Source organism: Oncorhynchus mykiss, chromosome 5 (assembly GCF_057628025.1).
Source record: "Oncorhynchus mykiss isolate SJ-2025 chromosome 5, ASM5762802v1, whole genome shotgun sequence".
NCBI classification, from domain to species: Eukaryota; Metazoa; Chordata; class Actinopteri; order Salmoniformes; family Salmonidae; genus Oncorhynchus; species Oncorhynchus mykiss.
The window spans coordinates 18427385-18448482 of record NC_143026.1 but is presented as its reverse complement, the minus strand read 5'-3'; the positions used below and the strand labels follow the sequence as shown (position 1 = coordinate 18448482).

The following is a 21098-nucleotide window of genomic DNA, read 5'->3' as shown; positions in this document are numbered from 1 at the left end:
AATCATCACTCACACAAATGATTGCTCTTGGGTCGTTATTGGAAAATAGACTGTGTTCTCAATGAGTTACCTGGTTAAATAAAGTCAACAAATAAATATATAAACATGATGTTGATATACTCTTTGTGATGAAAAGAGGTGGAGACTCACGTAGCGAGTGCCATAAAGAGGGAGTGGTCTCCTCTCCTCTGAGCCAGCTGGAGGGGTGTTTCCCCCTCCTCATTGGGCATGGTCAGTGCCCTCTGACCCATAGGCTGGCCAATTAGAAAGCGGGAGAGATGGAGCAAACCCAGACGCACTGAAAGGTGGAGGAGAGCCTCCCTGGGCAGGAGCTCTGCAGAAAAAGAGAGAGAGAGAGAGAGAGAGAGAGAGAGAGAGAGAGAGAGAGAGAGAGAGAGAGAGAGAGAGAGAGAGAGAGAGAGAGAAAGAGAGAGAGAGAGAAAGAGAGAGAGAGAGATGGTCAGTGCCCTCTGACCCTTAGGCTGGCCAATCAGAAAGCGGGAGAGATGGAGCAAACCCAGATGCACTGAGAGGTGCAGGAGAGCCTCCCTGGACTGGAGCTCTGCAGAAAGAAAGAGAGAAACCTGTCCAATCAAAAACATAGAGACCCTGTTACGGTGAGTGAATGAGGACCCAAAAGCGAACTAACTTAAACAGAGCTTCTTTAATAACCAAACATAGGTAGGCTCAGATAGACCGGCAGATTCCGACAGGACAGGACAAGGTTACAGCAAACATGACGATAGTCTGGCTCAGGCATGAAACACAACAAACAAGAATCCGACAAGGACAGGAACAAAAACAGAGAGAGATATAGGGACCTAATCAGAGGGAAAAAGGGAACAGGTGGGAAACGGGGTGAATGGGTAGTTAGGAGGAGACAAGGCACAGCTGGGGGAAAGAGGGGGAGAAAAGGTAACCTAACAACGACCAGCAGAGGGAGACAGGGTGAAGGGAAAGGACAGAAACACACAACATGACAATACATGACAGACCCAGAAAACCTGAGTCTACAGCTTCACTATGGTGGATCACTAAAACAATACAGAAATACACTACGGAAAAAGAAGGAACAGCATGTCAGAAATCAGCTCAATGTAATTGAAGAATCCATAGACTCTAACCATTTAAGGGAAAATTGCAAAACACTAAACAAACAACAACAGGAAGAATTACAGTGCTTTGCAAAAGTATTCATCCCCCTTAGCTTTCTTCCTATTTTGTTGGATTCCATGTATTGGACATACACAAAATAGTCCAAATTGGTGAAGTGAAATGAAAAAAATAACTTGTTTCAAAACAAAAATCAAAATTCAAAACAGAAAAGTGGTGCGTGCATATGTATTCACCCCCTTCGCTATGAAGCCCCTAAATAAGATCTGGTGCAAACAATTACCTTCAGAAGTCACATAATTAGTTAAATAAAGTCCACCTGTGTGCAATCTAAGTGTCACATGATCTGTCACATGATCTCGGTACATATACACCTGTTATGAATGGCCTCTGAGTCTGCAACACCACTAAACAAGGGGCACCACCAAGCAAGCAACACCATTGTCATGACGTTGGCCTCTTTGGCTATAGCAAGCCAATCCCCCTCTCCCTGCCTCCCCCTTACCTCCTTCAACTAGGTTGCTGTGGTCAGAGAGACGCCGAAAATTCCTGAGAATCTCCTCATGGACACACAGTATAGAGAGAGTAGATTTTCATCGAGAACAAAATAAATCCTTCCACCTCACAGAACTTGAGGTACGAACAAATTTCATGTTCCGGAGAAAGTATAAAAGAATCCAATTCTTCGGTGAAGAATCCAAACGAACTGGTCTGTGTGGCCACATTACCATAACGCTGTTTATATAATAGGCTCAGATATGAGGTTTACATCTAATTGTTGTATAAGATGAATGGGTGAGTATGATACTGTTTGTATAATTGTGTAATATGATTTTGGACTGTTTAAAACCTGTTGAGTCTATGGGGGCGCTATTTCATTATTGGATACTAAAAACGTGCCCGTTTTAAGCGCAATATTTTGTCACGAAAAGATGCTCGACTATGCATATAATTGACAGCTTTGGAAAGAAAACAGTCTAACGTTTCCAAAACTGCAAAGATATTATCTGTGAGTGCCACAGAACTCATGCTACAGGCGAAACCAAGATGAAACTTCAAACAGGAAATGAGCAGAATTTCTGAAGCTCTGTTTTCCAATGTCTCCTTATATGGCTATGAATGCACCTGCGCTTTCTGTCGTTTCTTCAAGATGTCTGCAGCATTGTGACGTATTTGTAGGCATATCATTGGAAGATTGGCCATAAGAGACTACATTTTCCAGGGGTCCGCCCGGTGTCATTTGTCTAAATTGGTGCGTAATCTTCAGTTGCGGTCATTTTCTCCTGGGATTCAGGACAGAAAGCACACTTCCACGAACGATATATCTTCGAAGAGATATGTGAAAAACACCTTGAGGATTGGTTCTAAACAACGTTTGCCATGTTTCAGTCGATATTATGGAGTTAATTTGGAAAAAAGTTCTGCGTTTTGATGACTGGATTTTCGTTTTTTTTTGGTAGCCAAACGTGACGCACCAAACGGAGCGATTTCTCCTAAACAAATAATCTTTCAGGAAAAACTGAACATTTGCTATCTAACAGAGTCTCCTCATTGAAAACATCTGAAGTTCTTCAAAGGTAAATTATTTTATTTGAATGCTTTTCTGGTTTTTGCGAAAATGTTGCCTGCTGAATGCTAATGCTAATGCTAACGCTAAATGCTACGCTAGCTAGCTACTGTTACACAAATGATTGTTTTCCTATGGTTGAGAAGCATATTTTGAAAATCTGAGATGACAGTGTTGTTAACAAAAGGCTAAGCTTGAGAGCTAGCATATTTATTTCATTTCATTTGCGATTTTCATGAATAGTTAACGTTGCATTATGGTAATGAGCTTGAGTCTGTATTCACGATCCCGGATCCAGGATGGCTAAGTGCAACTGGTTAATGAAGAAAAATACAATTCCCTTTTGATTTGAACTAAATCAGAGGACCGCCCCTGAGCCCAGTTAGGGTCAGACATCCTGGGACAGCCTTTTCGGCCCTTCCGAATAAAACCCCCACTCGGGTTTTCGATCAGCAGACCGAGCTTACCTCAATTACGAGATGGCTAAAGGTTGCGGACCATGTTTTACTCCATTAGGAGGACAAAGGTTGTAGACCATTGCTGAATCTTTTAACCATATCACGTGGTTAAACTCCTAGACTATCGATACCGACAGAATAAGAACAAGTCTTTGATATTAATTACTAGTCTGCAGCTAGGAATTCAGTATCATTGAACGCGAAGAACGACAACCGCCGAAACATCCATTCTATAACATCCACTCTGAACAATCCCCTCTAACCACAACCGAGAGTGAGAGGGAGAGACGGACAATTCTACAAAAGAAACAAACTTTTCACCAGCGATCAAGACGACACACTGAGCGTAAATATATATATTGATTGCAATTGTTCCCGAATGAGTGAGCATTCATGTGTAAAGGATTAGCATTCCAATTGTTATAATTATCACTCTGTAGTGACTTCCAAGTCGACCCCCACTTCCCCTTTTGTCTAACAAGCCGCCATGCCGGTTTAGCCCACTAGGGCACATTCTCCTATCATTTCATGTAACCACATTTACCTTGTATTTTTTGTTTGTTTATGCATTTCTGTGAATTACTTAGTTAGTAATAAATAAATGATTTAAGACAATTGATGTATGGATGACTCATAGTGAAGACTGGGTTCGTGCAGATAACCAACAATTTACGACGTTTGGAATGAGACTAACGTGAGGTAAAGTAAATAATTAATTAATTTGAAGACTAATTGATCAGATAAAATATCTGAAAAGTTATTTTAGGAAATGATAACTTTGTAATCTGAATATTTTTCCTTAGTGCCCCGACTTCCTAGTCATTACGGTTACATGATTAATCAGTCTAATCGTGTAATAACTAATTACAGAGAATCTTTGATAAAAACTATCAGTCTTCAGTTAATGATAGTAAAGACACGACACCGTGAAGACAAAGGAGCTCTCCAAACAGGTCAGGGACAAAGTTGTGGAGAAGTACAGAACATCCCACGGAGCACCATTAAATCCATTATTACAAAACGGAAAGAATATTGCACCACAACAAACTTGCCAAAAGAGGGCTGCCCACCAAAACTCATGGACCAGGCAAGGAGGGCATTAATCAGAGAGGCAACAAAGAGACCAAAGACAACCCTGAAGGAGCTGCAAAGCTCCACAGCGAAGATTGGAGTATCTGTCCAAAGCCGTACACTCCACAGAGCTGGGCTTTATGGAAGAGAGGACAGAAAAAAGCCATTTTGGGGGCCTCCCGGGTGGCGCAGTGGTTAAGGGCGCTGTACTGCAGCGCCAGCTGTGCTATCAGAGCCCTGGGTTCACGCCCAGGCTCTGTCGTAACCGGCCGTGACCGGCCGCAGGGGTGAATAGTTATGAACACTCAAGTTTTTTGTGGGTTTTTTCTGTTTCACAATAAAAAATATTTTGTATCTTCAAAGTGGTAGGCATGTTGTGTAAATCAAATGCTACAAATGCCCAAAATATACATTTTAATTCCAGGTTGTTAGGCAACAAAATAGGAAAAATGCCAAAGGGGGTGAATACTTTCGCAAGCCACTGTATCTATCCAAAATGGAGATGTATGCGTAAACCACTTCTCCAATCGTTTTGGCTCTGTAACAAAGAACAAACAGCAAAAACATATACATGATACAAATCTTAGAATCAACTATTAAAGACTACCAAAACCCACTGGATTCTCCAATTACCTTGAATGAACTAGAGGACAAAATACAACCCTCCAACCCAAAAAGGCCTGTGGTGTTGATGGTATCCTCAATGAAATGATGAAATATACAGACAACAAATTCCAATTGGTTATACTAAAACTCTTTAACATCATCCTTAGCTCTGGCTTCTTCCCCAAGATTTGGAACCAAGGACTGACCATCCCAATCCACAAAAGTGGAGACATATTTGACCCCAATAACTACTGTGGGATATGCGTCAACTGGAACCTTGGGAAAAATCCTTTGCATTATCATTAACAGCAAACTCGTACATTTACTCAGTGAAAACAATGTACTGAGCAAATGTCAAATTGGCTTTTTACCAAATTCTCATATGAAAGACCACATATTCACCCTGCACACCCTAATTGATAAACAAACAAACCAAAACAAAGGCAAAGTCTTCTCATGCTTTGTTAATTTTAAAAAAGCCTTCGATTTGGCATGAGGGTCTGCTATACAAATTGATGGAAAGTGATGTTGGGGGAAAAACATAAGACATTATAAAATCCATGTACACAAACAACAAGTGTGTGGTTAAAATAGGCAAAAAACACACACATTTCTTCCCACAGGGCCGTGGGGTGATAAAGGGATGCAGCTTAAGCCCGACCCTCTTCAGCATATATACAGTGCCTTGCGAAAGTATTCGGCCCCCTTGAACTTTGCGACCTTTTGCCACATTTCAGGCTTCAAACATAAAGATATAAAACTGTGTTTTTTGTGAAGAATCAACAACAAGTGGGACACAATCATGAAGTGGAACAACATTTATTGGATATTTCAAACTTTTTTAACAAATCAAAAACTGAAAAATTGGGCGTGCAAAATTATTCAGCCCCCTTAAGTTAATACTTTGTAGCGCCACATTTTGCTGCGATTACAGCCGCTTGGGGTATGTCTCTATCAGTTTTGCACATCGAGAGACTGAATTTTTTTCCCATTCCTCCTTGCAAAACAGCTCGAGCTTAGTGAGGTTGGATGGAGAGCATTTGTGAACAGCAGTTTTCAGTTCTTTCCACAGATTCTCGATTGGATTCAGGTCTGGACTTTGACTTGGCCATTCTAACACCTAGATATGTTTATTTTTGAACCATTCCATTGTAGATTTTGCTTTATGTTTTGGATCATTGTCTTGTTGGAAGACAAATCTCCGTCCCAGTCTCAGGTCTTTTGCAGACTCCATCAGGTTTTCTTCCAGAATGGTCCTGTATTTGGCTCCATCCATCTTCCCATCAATTTTAACCATCTTCCCTGTCCCTGCTGAAGAAAAGCAGGCCCAAACCATGATGCTGCCACCACCATGTTTGACAGTGGGGATGGTGTGTTCAGGGTGATGAGCTGTGTTGCTTTTACGCCAAACATAACGTCTTGCATTGTTGCCAAAAATTTCAATTTTGGTTTCATCTGACCAGAGCACCTTCTTCCACATGTTTGGTGTGTCTCCCAGGTGGCTTGTGGCAAACTTTAAACAACACTTTTTATGGATATCTTTAAGAAATGGCTTTCTTCTTGCCACTCTTCCATAAAGGCCATATTTGTGCAATATACGACTGATTGTTGTCCTATGGACAGAGTCTCCCACCTCAGCTGTAGATCTCTGCAGTTCATCCAGAGTGATCATGGGCCTCTTGGCTGCATCTCTGATCAGTCTTCTCCTTGTATGAGCTGAAAGTTTAGAGGGACGGCCAGGTCTTGGTAGATTTGCAGTGGTCTGATACTCCTTCCATTTCAATATTATCGCTTGCACAGTGCTCCTTGGGATGTTTAAAGCTTGGGAAATCTTTTTGTATCCAAATCCGGCTTTAAACTTCTTCACAACAGTATCTCGGACCTGCCTGGTGTGTTCCTTGTTCTTCATGATGCTCTCTGCGCTATTAACGGACCTCTGAGACTATCACAGTGCAGGTGCATTTATACAGAGACTTGATTACACACAGGTGGATTGTATTTATCATCATTAGTCATTTAGGTCAACATTGGATCATTCAGAGATCCTCACTGAACTTCTGGAGAGAGTTTGCTGCACTGAAAGTAAAGGGGCTGAATAATTTTGCACGCCCAATTTTTCAGTTTTTGATTTCTTAAAAAAGTTTGAAATATCCAATAAATGTCGTTCCACTTCATGATTGTGTCCCACTTGTCGTTGATTCTTCACAAAAAAATACAGTTTTATATCTTTATGTTTGAAGCCTGAAATGTGGCAAAAGGTCGCAAAGTTTAAGGGGGCCGAATACTTAGGCAAAGGCACTGTATATCAAAGAATTGGAGAGGGCACTAGAAAAGTCTGCAGCACCTGGCCTCACCCTACTAGAATCTGAAGTCAAACGTCTACTGTTTGCTGATGATCTGGTGCTTCTGTCATCAACCAAGGAGGGCCTACAGCAGCACCTAGATCTTCTGCACAGATTCTGCCAGACCTGGGCCCTGACAGTAAATCTCAGTAAGACCAAAATAATGGTGTTCCAAAAAATTTCCAGTCGCCAGGACCACAAATACAAATTCCGTCTAGACACTGTTGCCTTAGAGCACACAAAAAACTATACATACCTTGACCTAAACATCAGCGCCACAGGTAACTTCCACAAAGCTGTGAACGATCTGAGAGACAAGGCAAGAAGGGCATTCTAGCCATAAAAAGGAACATAAATTCGACATACCAATTAGGATCTGTCTAAAAATAATTTAATCAGTTATAGAACACATTGCCCTTTATGGTTGTGAGGTCTGGGGTCCGCTCACCAACCAAGAATTCACAAAATGGGACAAACACCAAATTGAGACTGCATGCAGAATTCTGCTAAAATATCCTCAGTGTACAATGTAAAACAACAAATAATGCATGCAGAGCAGAATTAGGCCGATACCCGCTAATTATCAAAATCCAGAAAAGAGACGTTAAATTCTACAACCACCTAAAAGGAAGTGATTCCCAAACCTTCCATAACAAAGCCATCACCTACAGAGAGATGAACCTGGAGAAGAGTCCCCTAAGCAAGCTGGTCCTGGGGCTCTGTTCACAAACACAAACATACCCCACAGAGCCTCAGGACAGCAACACAATTAGGTCCAACCAAATCATGAGAAAACAAAAAGATAATTACTTGACATATTGTAAAGAATTAACAAAAAAACAGAGCAAACTAGAATGCTATCTGGCCCTAAACAGAGAGTACCCAGTGGCAGAATACCTGCCCACTGTGACTGACCCAAACTTAAGGAAAGCTTTGACTATGTACATACTCAGTGAGCATAGCCTTGCTATTGAGAAAGCCCGCCGTAGGCAGACCTGGCTTTCAAGAGAAGACAGGCTATGTGCACACTGCCCATAAAATGAGGTGGAAACTGAGCTGCACTTCCTAACCTCCTGCCAAATGTATGACCATATCAGATACACATATTTCCCTGAGACTACACAGATCCACAAAGAATTCAAAAACAAACCCGATTTTGATAAACCGATTTTGATAAACAACCTGTTGCCACAAGAAAAGCGCAACCAGCGAAGAACAAACACCATTGTAAATATAACCCATATTTATGTTTATTTTTGTACTTTGTACTTTAATCATTTGCACATCATCGTTACAACACTGTATATATACATAATAAACCCCAATTCATCTCCATCATTCATTGAAGTTGATGGGTCATTTATAACAAAACCTTTTGATATAGCCAATCATTTCAATGACTATTTCACTGGTAAAGTGGACAAACTCAGGAGTGAAATGACAATATTAAACAGTCAACCATCATATTTGTGTATTGAAGGTCTAATAATGAAAGGGAAGGATTGCTGTTTTGAATTTGGTCAAGTTTGTGTGGAAGAGGTGGGAAAACAATTGTTATCCATCAATAATGATATGCCACCAGGTATAGACAACCTAGATGGGAAACTATTGAGAATGGTAGCAGACTGTATTGCCATCCCTATTTGCTATGTTTTTAACCAATGCCTAAAGGAGTGTGTCCACAGGCTTGGAAGGAAGCTAAAGTAATTCCACTACCTAAAAATAATGAAGCACCCATTGTTGGCTCTAACAGCCGACCAATTTGCTTGCTGCCTGTTCTTGGTAAACTGACGGAGGAAATTTTTTGAACAAATCCAATGCTAGTTAACTACTGACTTTCAGCATGCATATAGGGAAGGCCACTCAACTTCATCTGCACTGACTCAGATGACTGAATGATTGGCTAAATGAAATGTATACTAACATCATAGTTGGAGCTGTATTGTTAGATTTCAGTGCAGTGTTTGATGTTATTGATCATAATTTGTTACTGAAAAAACTGACTTTTTATGACTATACATCACCTGCCATCACATGGGCTCCTAAGTGGCACAGCGGTCTAAGACACTGTATCTTAGTGCTAGTGACGTCACTACAGACCCTGGTTCGATTCCAGGCTGTATCACAACCGGCTGTGGGCGGCGCACAATTGGTCCAGCATCATCCGGGGTAGGCTTTCATTGTAAATAAGAATTTGTTTTTAACTGACTTCCCTAGTTAAATAAATAAAAAATGGTTGGAGAGTTATTAATCCAATCGAACTCAAGAGAGTATTCAATGGAAGCTTCTCTAAAATCAGATATACTGTTCTCTATTTGTTCAAATGATTTGCCACTTGTCTTACAACAAGCTTAAATGACTATGTATGCTGATGATTGCACACTCTACACATCAGCACCTACAGCCATAATTAACAATAAACTGGTCTTGAATACATGTGAAATCAAAATGCATTGTATTTGGTTCAAAGCATTCTCTTTGACCTAAACCTCAACTGGAGTTGTGCATAAAGGGTGTGAACACTGATCAAGTTGAAGAAGCTGAACTCATAGGAGTAACATTGGATGATCAATTGTCATGGTCAAGTCATATTGACAAAGTTGTTGTGAAGATGGTATGTCTGTTATAAAAATATGTTTTTGACACAAAGATCCATACTAGTTGATCAGGCTCTGGTTTTGTCCCATCTTGATTACTGTTGGGTAATATTGTCAGGTGCAGCAAAGAAAGACCTGGCAAAGCTACAGCTGTCTCAAAACAAAGCAGCACGCCTTGTTCTCAACTGCTCCCACAGAACTAACATCAACGACATGCATGATAGTCTTTCATGGTTGAGGGTTAAGAAGAAACTGAAAGCAAATGTTTCGCTCAGTTATATATCGCTCAGTTATATATAGAGCCATGTCATTATGGAATACTCTGGTGGTTACTCGGGAGAAAAGCAATTTTAGCTTTAAAAAACATTGTATCACAGCGCCTTTCCTCTTTCTAAAGATCTAATTTAACTGTACTGTATATAAGAATATGAATACGTAGTGCATTCTGAAAATATTCAGACCCCTTGACTTTTTCCTAATTTCGTTACGTTACAGCCTTATTCTAAAATGAATTAAATCCTTTTTCCACCTCATCAATCTACACACAATACCCCATAATGACAAAATGAAAACAGGTTTTTTGTAAATTGTTGCAAATGAATTACACATAAAAAAACTGAAATACTTATTTACATAAGTACTCAGACCCTTCGCTATGAGACTCGACATTGAGCTCAGGTGCATCCTGTTTGATCATCCTTGAGATGTTTCTACAACTTGATTGGAGTCCATCTGTGGTAAATTCAATTGATTGCATATGATTTGGAAAGGCACACAACTGTCTATATGAGGTCCCACAGTTGACAGTGCATGTCAGAACAAAAACCAAGCCATGAGGTCGAAGGAATTGTCCGTAGAGCTCCGAGACAGGATTGTGTTGAGGCACAGATCTGGGGAAGGGAACCAACAAATATCTGCAATATTGAAGATCCCCAAGAACACAGAGGTCTCCATTATTCTTAAATGGAAGAAGTTTGGATCCACAAAGTCTCTCCCTAGAGCTGGCCACCTGGCCAAACTGAGCAATCGGGGGAGAATGGCCTTGGTCAGGGAGGTGACCAAGAACCCGATGGTCACTCTGACAGAGTTCCAGAGTGCCTCTGTGGAGGTGGGAGAACATTCCAGAAGGACAACCATCTCTGCAGCACTCCACCAATCAAGCCTTTATGGTAGAGTGGCCAGGCGGAAGCCACTCCTCAGTAAAAGGCACATGATAGCCTGCTTGGAGTTTGCTAAAAGGCACCTAAAGACTCTCAGACCATGAGAAACAAGATTCGCTGATCTGATGAAACCAAGATTGAACTCTTTGGCCTGAATGCCAAGCATCACGTCTGGAAAAAATTTGGCACCATCCCTACGGTGAAGCATGGTGGTGGCAGCATCATGCTGTGGGGATGTTTTTCAGCTGCAGGGACTGGGAGACTAATTAGGATCAAGGGAAAGATGAACGGTGCAGAGTACAGAGAGGCCATCAATGACAACCTACTCCAGATCGCTCAGGACTTCAGACTGGGGCGAAGGTTCACCTTACAACAGGTTAACGACCCTAAGCACACAGCCAAGACATTGAAGGAGTGGCTTCTGGACAAGTCTCTGAATGTCCTTGAGTGGCCCAGCCAGAACCTGGACCTGAACCCGATCGAACATCTCTTGAGAGACCTCAAAATAGCTGTGCAGCGACGCTCCCCATCCAACCTGAAATAGCTTGAGAAGATCTGAAGAATGAGAGAAACTCCTCAAATACAGGTGTGCCAAGCTTGTAGCGTCATACCCAAGAAGACTCGAGGCTGTAATCGCTGCCAAAGGTGCTTCAACAAAGTACTGAGTAAAGGGTCTGAATACTTAGTGGATATTAGTAAATGTGATATTTCAGTTTTGTATTTTTTATAAATAAATAAAAATATTTCATCCATTTTAGAATTAGGCTGTAACTTAACAAAATGTGGAAAAAGTCAAGGGGTCTGAATACTTTCGGAATGCGCCGTATATATGAATAGTGTGTAAAGAGTATTTTTGTTGTTGCTTGGTGTATTTCTATATATACTTCTTATTTTATTTATAGTTTTTATTTAGAATTTAATGTAATATCTTATGTTGTTCTCGTCTATAACTGTTCTGTTCTTTGTCATGTATTGTACGTTTTATGTGGAACCCAGGAAGAGTAGCATCTGCATGTGCAGTTGCTAATGGAGATCCTAATAAACTAAACTAAACGCTGTGTTCCTTAAAATAGATGAAGACAGAGGTGACAAGCCCTCCATATAAGAACATTGTAGCCTCTAACATCTCTGCTATACATCCCTACACCTGTTATCCTTCATACGATATCCTCACTGTCCAAACTTACTGTATACATTACATACTACACATCTGCTCTCTAGACCTAAACACACTTATTATGGCTCCAGGTCAGGTGTGAACGCTGACATGAATGTAAGCGAATACACTATGACTGCACACACACAGTATATTGTATACAGCTAAGCTAGCACATATCAATGCTATATGCTGTACCTAGCACATAGATGGTCCCGTATTTAGACCTACTCTAGCTAACACACAATCCAGGTGGGTGTCATGTTGCGTGTCACGCTGTGTGAAGTCTAGACTTTATATGGAGAATGCATACCAACAAGGCAGGTCAGGTACTTCACACAGGTGTTAGTTATTATAACAACTTGTAAGCATTTTCACTTTCTCCTGTGCATTGAGGAGTATTCCTAACTGACTTTTAGCTTAGGGCTGGGTCGTGAGAAAAATAAAGTACCACGCTAGCTATGAGGCATTTGGGAAATTCACCCGTTTGATTCAGGTTGCGTACCAAATGGAACCCTGTTCACTATACTATATAGTGCACTCCTTTTAACAATAACTCTATGGGTCCTGGTCAAAACTAGTGTACTAAATAGGAAATATGGTGTCATTTGGGACGCAACATCAGTGACTCTTCCTCATATGAAGAGTTGAGACATTGACAGTGACAGTGCTAGGGTTCCCACCCTGATAATGCCATTGACAGAAGCGAGCAGAGACCAGACACACACCACACACACAAGCTCAAGGTAACCCTCTAAACCTGCTCAGTGTGTTTTAATAAAGCCAGTGTGTTGGAGGGACAAGCTGCCTGCAGGGCAGAGCACACGTCCTTCCTATTCCCCTTTGTCACACTGAATGACTTGGTTTTAAAAAGAGAGTCACTTTGTCACACTGAATGACTTGGTTTTAAAAAGAGAGTCCCTTTGTCACACTGAATGACTTGGTTTTATCACGCTGAATGACTTGGTTTTAAAAAGAGAGTCCCTTTGTCACACTGAATGACTTGGTTTTAAAAAGAGAGTCACTTAATCACACTGAATGACTTGGTTTTAAAAAGAGAGTCACTTTGTCACACTGAATGACTTGGTTTTAAAAAGAGAGGAAATAGTCAGTCAAGCCTCTATTCTTTCCTGTAGGACTAAGAAAGAAGGGTAGAGTTGCTATGGAAATAGCTTTATATCTCTTCATTCTGAATTGCTGTCCTACACTTGAACTTTCTCGCCATATCTGTCTTCTTCGTTGCCAAGGTTACTTACCACTACTGTACCACAAATGTTTGACGATGTACCATGTAACCATGACCCAATTACTGGACTAGGAACTGTAGGCACAAGAACTGTTCAAAAGGAGCTTCATGAAATGGGTTTCCACGGCAGAGTAGACACACACAAGCCTTAGATCACCATGCGCAATACCAAGCGTCAGCTGGAGTGGTGTAAAGCCCGACACCATCAGACTCTGGAGCAGTGGAATTGCGTTCTCTGGAGTGATGAATTACGATTCACCATCTGGCAGTCTGACGGACAAATCTGGGTTTGGCGGATGCCAGAAGAACGCTACCTACCCCAATGCATATTGCCAACTGTAAAGTGTTGGAGGAATAATGGTTGGTGGCTGTTTTTCATGGTTTGGGCTAGACCCCTTAGTTCCAGTGAGGGGAAATCTTAACGGTACAGCATACAATCACGTTCTAGACAATTCTGTGCTTCCAACTTTGTGGCAAAAGTTTGGGGAAGGCCCTTTCCTGTTAAGGTATGACAATGCCCCTGTGCACAAAGCGAGGTCCATACAGAAATGGTTTTTCGAGATCAATGTGGAATAACTTGACTGGCCTGGACAGAGCCCTGACCTCAACCCCATCGAACACCTTTGGAACACCGACCGTGAGCCAAGCCTAATCGCCCAACATCAGTGGTGCCCAACCTCACTAATGCTCTTGTGGCTTAATGGAAGCAAGTCCCTGCAGCAATGTTCCAACATCTAGTGGAGAGAATGAGATGTTCGACAAACAGCTGTCCACATACTTTTGGTCATGTAGTGTACAGTGCAGGTCAAAGTTCAGTCAACAAATTTTGGGGGGTGAATGATGTACAGTAACTAATTTATAAAACAATTCTAAAAGGCATCAGATGTACTGTATGTCAAATTTGCATAAGCTTTTCAAATTCTGTTTTTAGAAAATCAAATCAAAACTATGCAGAGAGAAAAAAAAGTATGAGAAAAATTATTAACGATAACTTGGCTATATATTCAGGGTACCAGTACAGAGTCGATGTGCAGGGGTATGAGGTAATTGAGGTAGATGTGTAAATATGAGGTAGATGTGTACATAATTGAGGTAGTTGTGTACATAATTGAGGTAGATGTATACAGATAATAAACAGTAGCAGCAGCGTATGTGATGAGTCAAATGAGTTTATGCAAAAAGGGTAGAACGCTCTATGACTTGGGTGGCTGGAGTCTTTGACCATTTTTAGGGCCTTACTCTGACACCACCTGGTATAGATGTCTTGGATGGCAGGGAGCTTAGCCCCAGTGATGTACTGAGCAGTACGCACTACCCTCTGTAGTTGCCATACCAAGCGGTGTTGCAGCCAGTCAAGATGCTCTCAATGGTGTAGCTGTAGAACTTTTTGAGGATCTGAGGGCCCATGCCGACTCTATTCACTGTCTTGAGTGGGAAGAGACGTTGTCTTGCCTTCTATCATGTGTGGACCATGATAATTCCTTAGTAATTGTGGACACTGAGGAGCTTGAAGCTCTGAGAGAGTGTGAGAGGAATGAGAGAGAGAGAGAGAGAGAGAGAGAGAGAGAGAAAGAGAGAGAGAGAGAGAGAGAGAGAGAGAGAGAGAGAGAAACAGAGAGAGAGACAGAGAGAGACAGAGAGAGACAGAGAGAAAGACAGGGAGGAGAGCGACAGAGCCAACTGAGATTCCTGTCTCCTAATGTAGACTGACACTCAGGCACACAGACAATACGTGACCTTTCCGAAGAGACGGGTAAGCATTCAACGGCACGATTTACCAAACACAATCGTCACTCTTATGTAAGAAGCTGTGGGTGAACTTGGTCTGTATGTACACTGTAGAGAGTGGATACCTTTCTGTATCCCCATCTTCACCCTTGCCTTCTCAGTATGATATAGACTAATGTTCTTATGCTTTCACTAGCTTGATACATTGAAATAGACTTGATAATTACTTTTGTGTCCAAGAGGGCATAGTTTGAATTTAGCCATAGTGGTAATAATAATAATAATAATAATACATGGGAATTATTTTGTGCTTTTCAAGGACCCAAAGTCGCTTTACAACGTAGAAATGAAACAAAAAAAACAGGAGTGAAAACAAAACAACATAAGAGTAAAAAAACATGAACAAAGGGAGCGGTGGGCTCAAAGAAGGGAAAGAGTGTGATGTATCAGTATAATGTACGGGGTTTGGATACGAAGCCGGTTTAGGGTAAGGGGTGGGGTGGGGTAGGGTAAGGGGAGGGGGGCGACAATGTTGCGGTGGTGGAAGAATGAGGATTTGACAGTCGGTCTTATGTGGTGGTCAAAGGAGAGGGTGGTGTGCAGGATGACACCAAGGTTGTGTGTGTTGGGGGGAGGGAGAGACAGTGAGGGTGGATATGTTGCCTATGAGGAGGAGTTCCGTTTTATCACTGTTGAGCTTGACAACGTTTTGTTGCATCCATGTTTTCATTGCAGAGGCAGGCTTCAATGTGGGTCAGAGGTGGTTGAGGAGAGATTTGGTGCTGAGGTAGATCTGGGTGTCATCGGCATAGCAGTGGACGTCAAGGTTGAAGTATCGGAAGATGCGACTAACCTGTACCCCCGCACATTGACTCGGTACCGGTTCCCCTTGTATATAGCCTCGTTATTGTTATTGTGTTATTTAAAAAATATACTCTATTTCATGAACTGCACTGTTGGTTAAGGGCTTGTAAGTAACCATTTCACTGTTGTATTCGGCGCATGTGACAAATACAATTTGCAGGATTTCTTAGAAGTGCCCGGGTTAGTGTCCCGCTCCTTGAAAGCAGCAGCTCTAGCCTTTAGATCAGTGTTGTCGTGTCTTTTCTATAACGGTGTAAGTGATATGACATGCTATTCTATAAAATAATTTCTCTGTAATTAATATTACCTAATTAAGTTAATCAAGTAAATGTAACTAACTAGAAAGTTGGGGCACCACAAAATAATGTTTATTTTTTATTTATTTCACCTTTATTTAACCAGGTAAGCTAGTTGAGAACAAGTTCTAATTTACAACTGCGACCTAGCCAAGATAAAGCAAAGCAGTGCGACAGAAACAACAACACAGAGTTACACATGGAATAAACAAGCGTACAGTCAATAATGCAATAGAAAAAAAAGAAAGTCTCTATACAGTGTGTGCAAATGGCATGAGGAGGTAAGGCAATAAATAGGCCACAGTAGCAAAGTAATAACAATTTAGCAGATTAACACTGGAATGATAGATGAGCAGATGATGATGAGCAGATGATGGTGTGTAAGTAGTGATACTGTTGTGCAAAAGAGCAGCAAAGTAAATAAAAACAATATGGGGATGAGGTAGGTAGATTGGGTGGGTGGGGTGGGCTATTTACAGATGGGCTACGTACAGCTGCAGCGATCGATTAGCTGCTCGGATTGCTGATGTTTAAAGTTAGTGAGGGAAATGTAAGTCTCCAGCTTCAGCAATTTTTGCAATCATTCCAGTCACTGGCAGCAGAGAACTGGAAGGAAAGGCGGCCAGAGGAGGTGTTGGCTTTGGGGATGACCAGTGAGATATACCTGCTGGAGCGCATGCTACGGGTGGGTGTTGTTATCGTGACCAGTGATCTGAGGTAAGGCGGAGCTTTACCTAGCATAGACTTATAGATGACCTGGAGCCAGTGGGTCTGGCGACAAATATGTAGCTAGGGCCAGCCGACTAGAGCATACAGGTCGCAGTGGTGGGTGGTATAAGGTGCTTTGGTAACAAAACGGATGACACTGTGATTCATAGACTGCATGCAATTTGCTGAGTAGAGTATTGGAAGCTATTTTGTAGATGACATTGCCGAAGTCGAGGATCGGAAGCATAGTCAGTTTTACTAGGGTAAGTTTGGTGGCGTGAGTGAAGGAGGCTTTGTTGCGAAATAGAAAGCCAATTCTAGATTTGATTTTGGATTGGAGATGTTTGATATGAGTCTGGAAGGAGAGTTTACAGTCTAGCCAGACACCTAGGTATTTGTAGTTGTCCACGTATTCTAGGTCAGAACCATCCAGAGTAGTGATGCTAGTCGGGCGGGCGGGTGCGGGCAGCAAACGGTTGAAAAGCATGCATTTGGTTTTGCTAGTGTTTAAGAGCAGTTGGAGGCATCAGAAGGAGTGCATTGAAGCCTGTTTGAATGTTAGTTAACAGTGTCCAAAGAAGGGCCAGATGTATACGGAATGGTGTTGTCTGCGTAGAGGTGGATCAGGGAATCACCCGCAGCAAGAGCGACATCGTTGATCTATACAGAGAAAAGAGTCGGCCCGAGAATTGATCCCTGTGGTACCCCCATAGAGACTGCCAGAGGTCCGGACAACAGGCCCTCCGATTTTACACACTGAACTCTGTCTGCGAAGTAGTTGGTGAACCAGGTGAGGCAGTCATTTGAGAAACCAAGGCTATTGAGTCTGCCGATAAGAATACGGTGATTGACAGAGTCGAAAGCCTTAGCCAGGTCGATGAAGACGGCTGCACAGTACTGTCTTTTATCGATGGCAGTCATGATATTGTTTAGTACCTTGAGCGTGGCTGAGGTGCACATGTGACCAGCTCGGAAACCGTATTGCACAGCGGAGAAGGTACGGTGGGATTCGAAATGGTCAGTGATCTGTTTATTAAGTTGGCTTTCAGAAACTTTAGAAAGGCAGGGCAGATCCATGGCTTCTGTTTGAGATATATACGTATGGTCACTGTCGATGCACTTGCTAATGAAGCCAGTGACTGATGTGGTAAACTCCTCAATGCCATCGGATGAATCCCGGAACATATTCCAGTCTTTGCTAGCAAAACAGTCCTGTAGCTTAGTCACTGGTACGCCCTGTTTGAGTTTTTGCTTGTAAGCAGTAATCAGGAGGATACAGTTATGGTTAGATTTGCCAAATGGAGGCAAGGGAGAGCTTTGTATGTGTTTCTGTGTGTGGAGTAAAGGTGATCGAGAATTATTTTCTCTCTAGTTGCGCAGGTGACATGCTGGTAGAAACTAGGTCAAACAGATTTAAGTTTTCCTGCATTAAAATCAACAGCCACTAGGAGCGCTGTTTTTGGATGAGTATTTTCTTGTTGGCTTATGGCCTTATACAGCTCGTTGAGTGTGGTCTTAGTGCCAGAATCGGTTTACCTCATATCTACACATTCCATTGCTTCACATTAGCTACCGACAGAATACAGTACATGTCACTCTCTGAAATGCAGGGATTTTTCTGTCATTGAGATCCTTGGGCGGGCCGGGTAAAGTTTATATATATGTATGTATATACATTATATATATTTTGGGATGGAATAACACTTTGTATAAACGTAAATGACTAAAGCCAGATATAAAGTATGTAAAAAAAGATATTGGCATATTTTTGTTATAATATAATCTTTGACAACTAACAATAACCAAAATAAAATCTAGACAGTCAGGGAGAATTGAACATTCTCCAAACAATTAATATAGCAGTATTGATTTTGTTATTTAAGCAAAAATACACCGCATTAGCCATGGTGAAATGCATAGAATTGAAAGGAATTAAATTTAAAACCCAACATTTTCTCTCAGAATTGTAGAATTGCAGGAAATGTCATGCCCTGATCTATTTCACCTGTTCCTGTGATTGACTCCACCCCCTCCAGGTGTCGTTTTTTCCCCCCGGTGTATTTATCCCTGTGTTTCCTGTCTCTCTGTGCCAGTTCGTCTTGTATGTTTAGTCAAGTCAACCAGCGTGTTTTTCCCGTACTCCTTTTTGCTATTTTCTTTTTTCTAGTCCTCTCGGTTTTGACCCTTGCCTGTTCCTGGACTCTGTACCCACCTGCCTGACCATTCTGCCTGCCTTGACCACGCGCCTGACTGTCACTCTGTACCTCCTGGACTCTGATCTGGTTTTGACTGTTTTGCCTGTCCACAACCATTCTCTTGCCTACCCCTTTGGATTATTAAACATTGTAAGACTCCAACCATCTGCCTCCTGTGTCTGCATCTGCCTCTCACCTTGTGCCTTGATAGGAAATTGGCTTAATAATGCAAACATTTCTCTACACCGCCAAGATGGGGGCCATTTCGTAGCACCCATTGCCATGCCCCCTGCCACCCACCACCTAAGCCCCTTTTTGACCCAGAAAAAAACCTGAAATGTAATGACTGTAAAGTATTGTAAATCATCTGAATAGGTTAGGGTTAGGGTTAGAGAAGACGAAAAAGCACAGGCTCACTTCCCATTTCCCCTGAAAACCGGAACATCCGGCACGGGCTAGGTAAGCCTACACAGTAACTATCATCAATCGTTGTTTCAATTGTAGAAAATAACACATTGATGATTTTTCTTTCTGATCATGGATAACTGTCTCGGGTCATATCTTCCTTGCCTGTTACTAATTGTAATCTGTATGACATAGATCTATAGGCTAAGTAGAAATGTGTACAGAATGTCTCAAGCTCTAAGGTATTGGAAATCATCTGGGAAAGCTAGTACAGTACACTTGCTGAAACTGCTCCAAAACAAGCGGTTTATGGTCAGATTCCCTACCAACCACAACTCACGTACCCCACTACACTAGTCATAGGGCTATTCCACAGCAGCACTGGAAAAGCCCTATGTAAAAAGCCCAAGTAGTATGGTTGGTTACCTTCTCTAGGTTGGCTGGCCTTGCCGCTCCACTCCAAAGGGTAGTTCAGGTTAGCCACGGCCTGGGTTATCCTCTCATCCATCTCCCTGAGATGACACTCTATCAGTGGATCAGGTCTGGGTCTCCCACCTCTAACCCCCTCCTCCTCCTGCTCTGTCTGCCCCAGAGAGTGCTCCTTTCCTGGACCGGCGCTCATGTCACCCTCCATGTCCCCCTCCCCTGGAGCTGCTGAGACCCTCCTCAGAACCTCCAGGTGGCTCTGGGGACTCAAAGAGTCGCTGTTGGCTAGCAGGTACTCGGCCACTTCCTGTGGCAAATCACAGACGTACCTCAGGGAGGCCCCGCCTCCACAAGGCTTGGCTCCGTCCTCTGTGTGACGATACACTGTGACAGAGGCGGTCTCTTGGAGGTCGTGACCTGTGGAGGAGAGGAGACGAACAGATGACTGAGGATCAAATATGACAATAAGTGCTAACTCCCGATGAGACTGACACAAGTCCTTCTAACATTGACACACTCCTAATATGGACACTGTGCAGCAATAACAGTTTTCTGCTCCCAAACATGATTTCTATTGAAGCTTGTGACACAGCAACATGGATGGTCTTAATTAGGTTAGGCAAACTGCTGCTATCTACTGATTTATTGCAATCTCTGTTATGTTGACCTGAACTTATAAGAGCAAAAGAGGAACTACTGATAACTGGAAGTTAGTGACCCTAAGGGTTCTGTTCTAACCTCAGTCAGTAGCTCTGTGTGAGACAGTTAGACTGATCTGGGACCAGTGGACACTATAAATGGTGGGACTCACCAGGAACTGTGAAGCAAAGAGACTCTCCATCCTCCGCTCTCTTAACTACAGCAACATGGGCTAGTCTGGAACCTTCTAGAACCACATAGAACTCTGTCTGTTCTGGTTCCCTGTCCAGATCTGGAACCTGTAACACAGCACGGACCTCCACCTGGCCCTAGAGAGAGAGAGGGAAACAGGGTTAAACTGTGTGAAATCATTCATTGGTTTTCTAACAAGAGAGAAGAACAAAGTAAAGGAGAAGAAGATGGACAACACATTCAACACATCCAATCAACACATTCCTGTGACTGTTCTTCAAGGCCACCATTCATAACCTACTTACTACTACCTCCCCTCGCTGAACAGC

The 21098-nt window shown here is 42.2% G+C and overlaps 1 protein-coding gene across 6 annotated transcripts in view; it reads right to left on the bottom strand.

The window, feature by feature from the left end:
• Positions 1–21098, bottom strand: part of LOC110522814 (Rho guanine nucleotide exchange factor 28a) — a 111268-nt gene that overhangs the window by 75379 nt on the left and 14791 nt on the right. For all 6 annotated transcript variants that reach the window (XM_090234068.1, XM_036976985.2, XM_036976986.2 and 3 more), the window contains exons 3-5: positions 20750–20906; positions 19939–20355; positions 151–334 (exon numbers count right to left, since the gene is read on the bottom strand). In XM_090234068.1, the coding sequence (XP_090090194.1) occupies positions 151–334; positions 19939–20355; positions 20750–20906 (758 nt within the window). The remainder of the gene's footprint in view (positions 1–150; positions 335–19938; positions 20356–20749; positions 20907–21098) is intronic.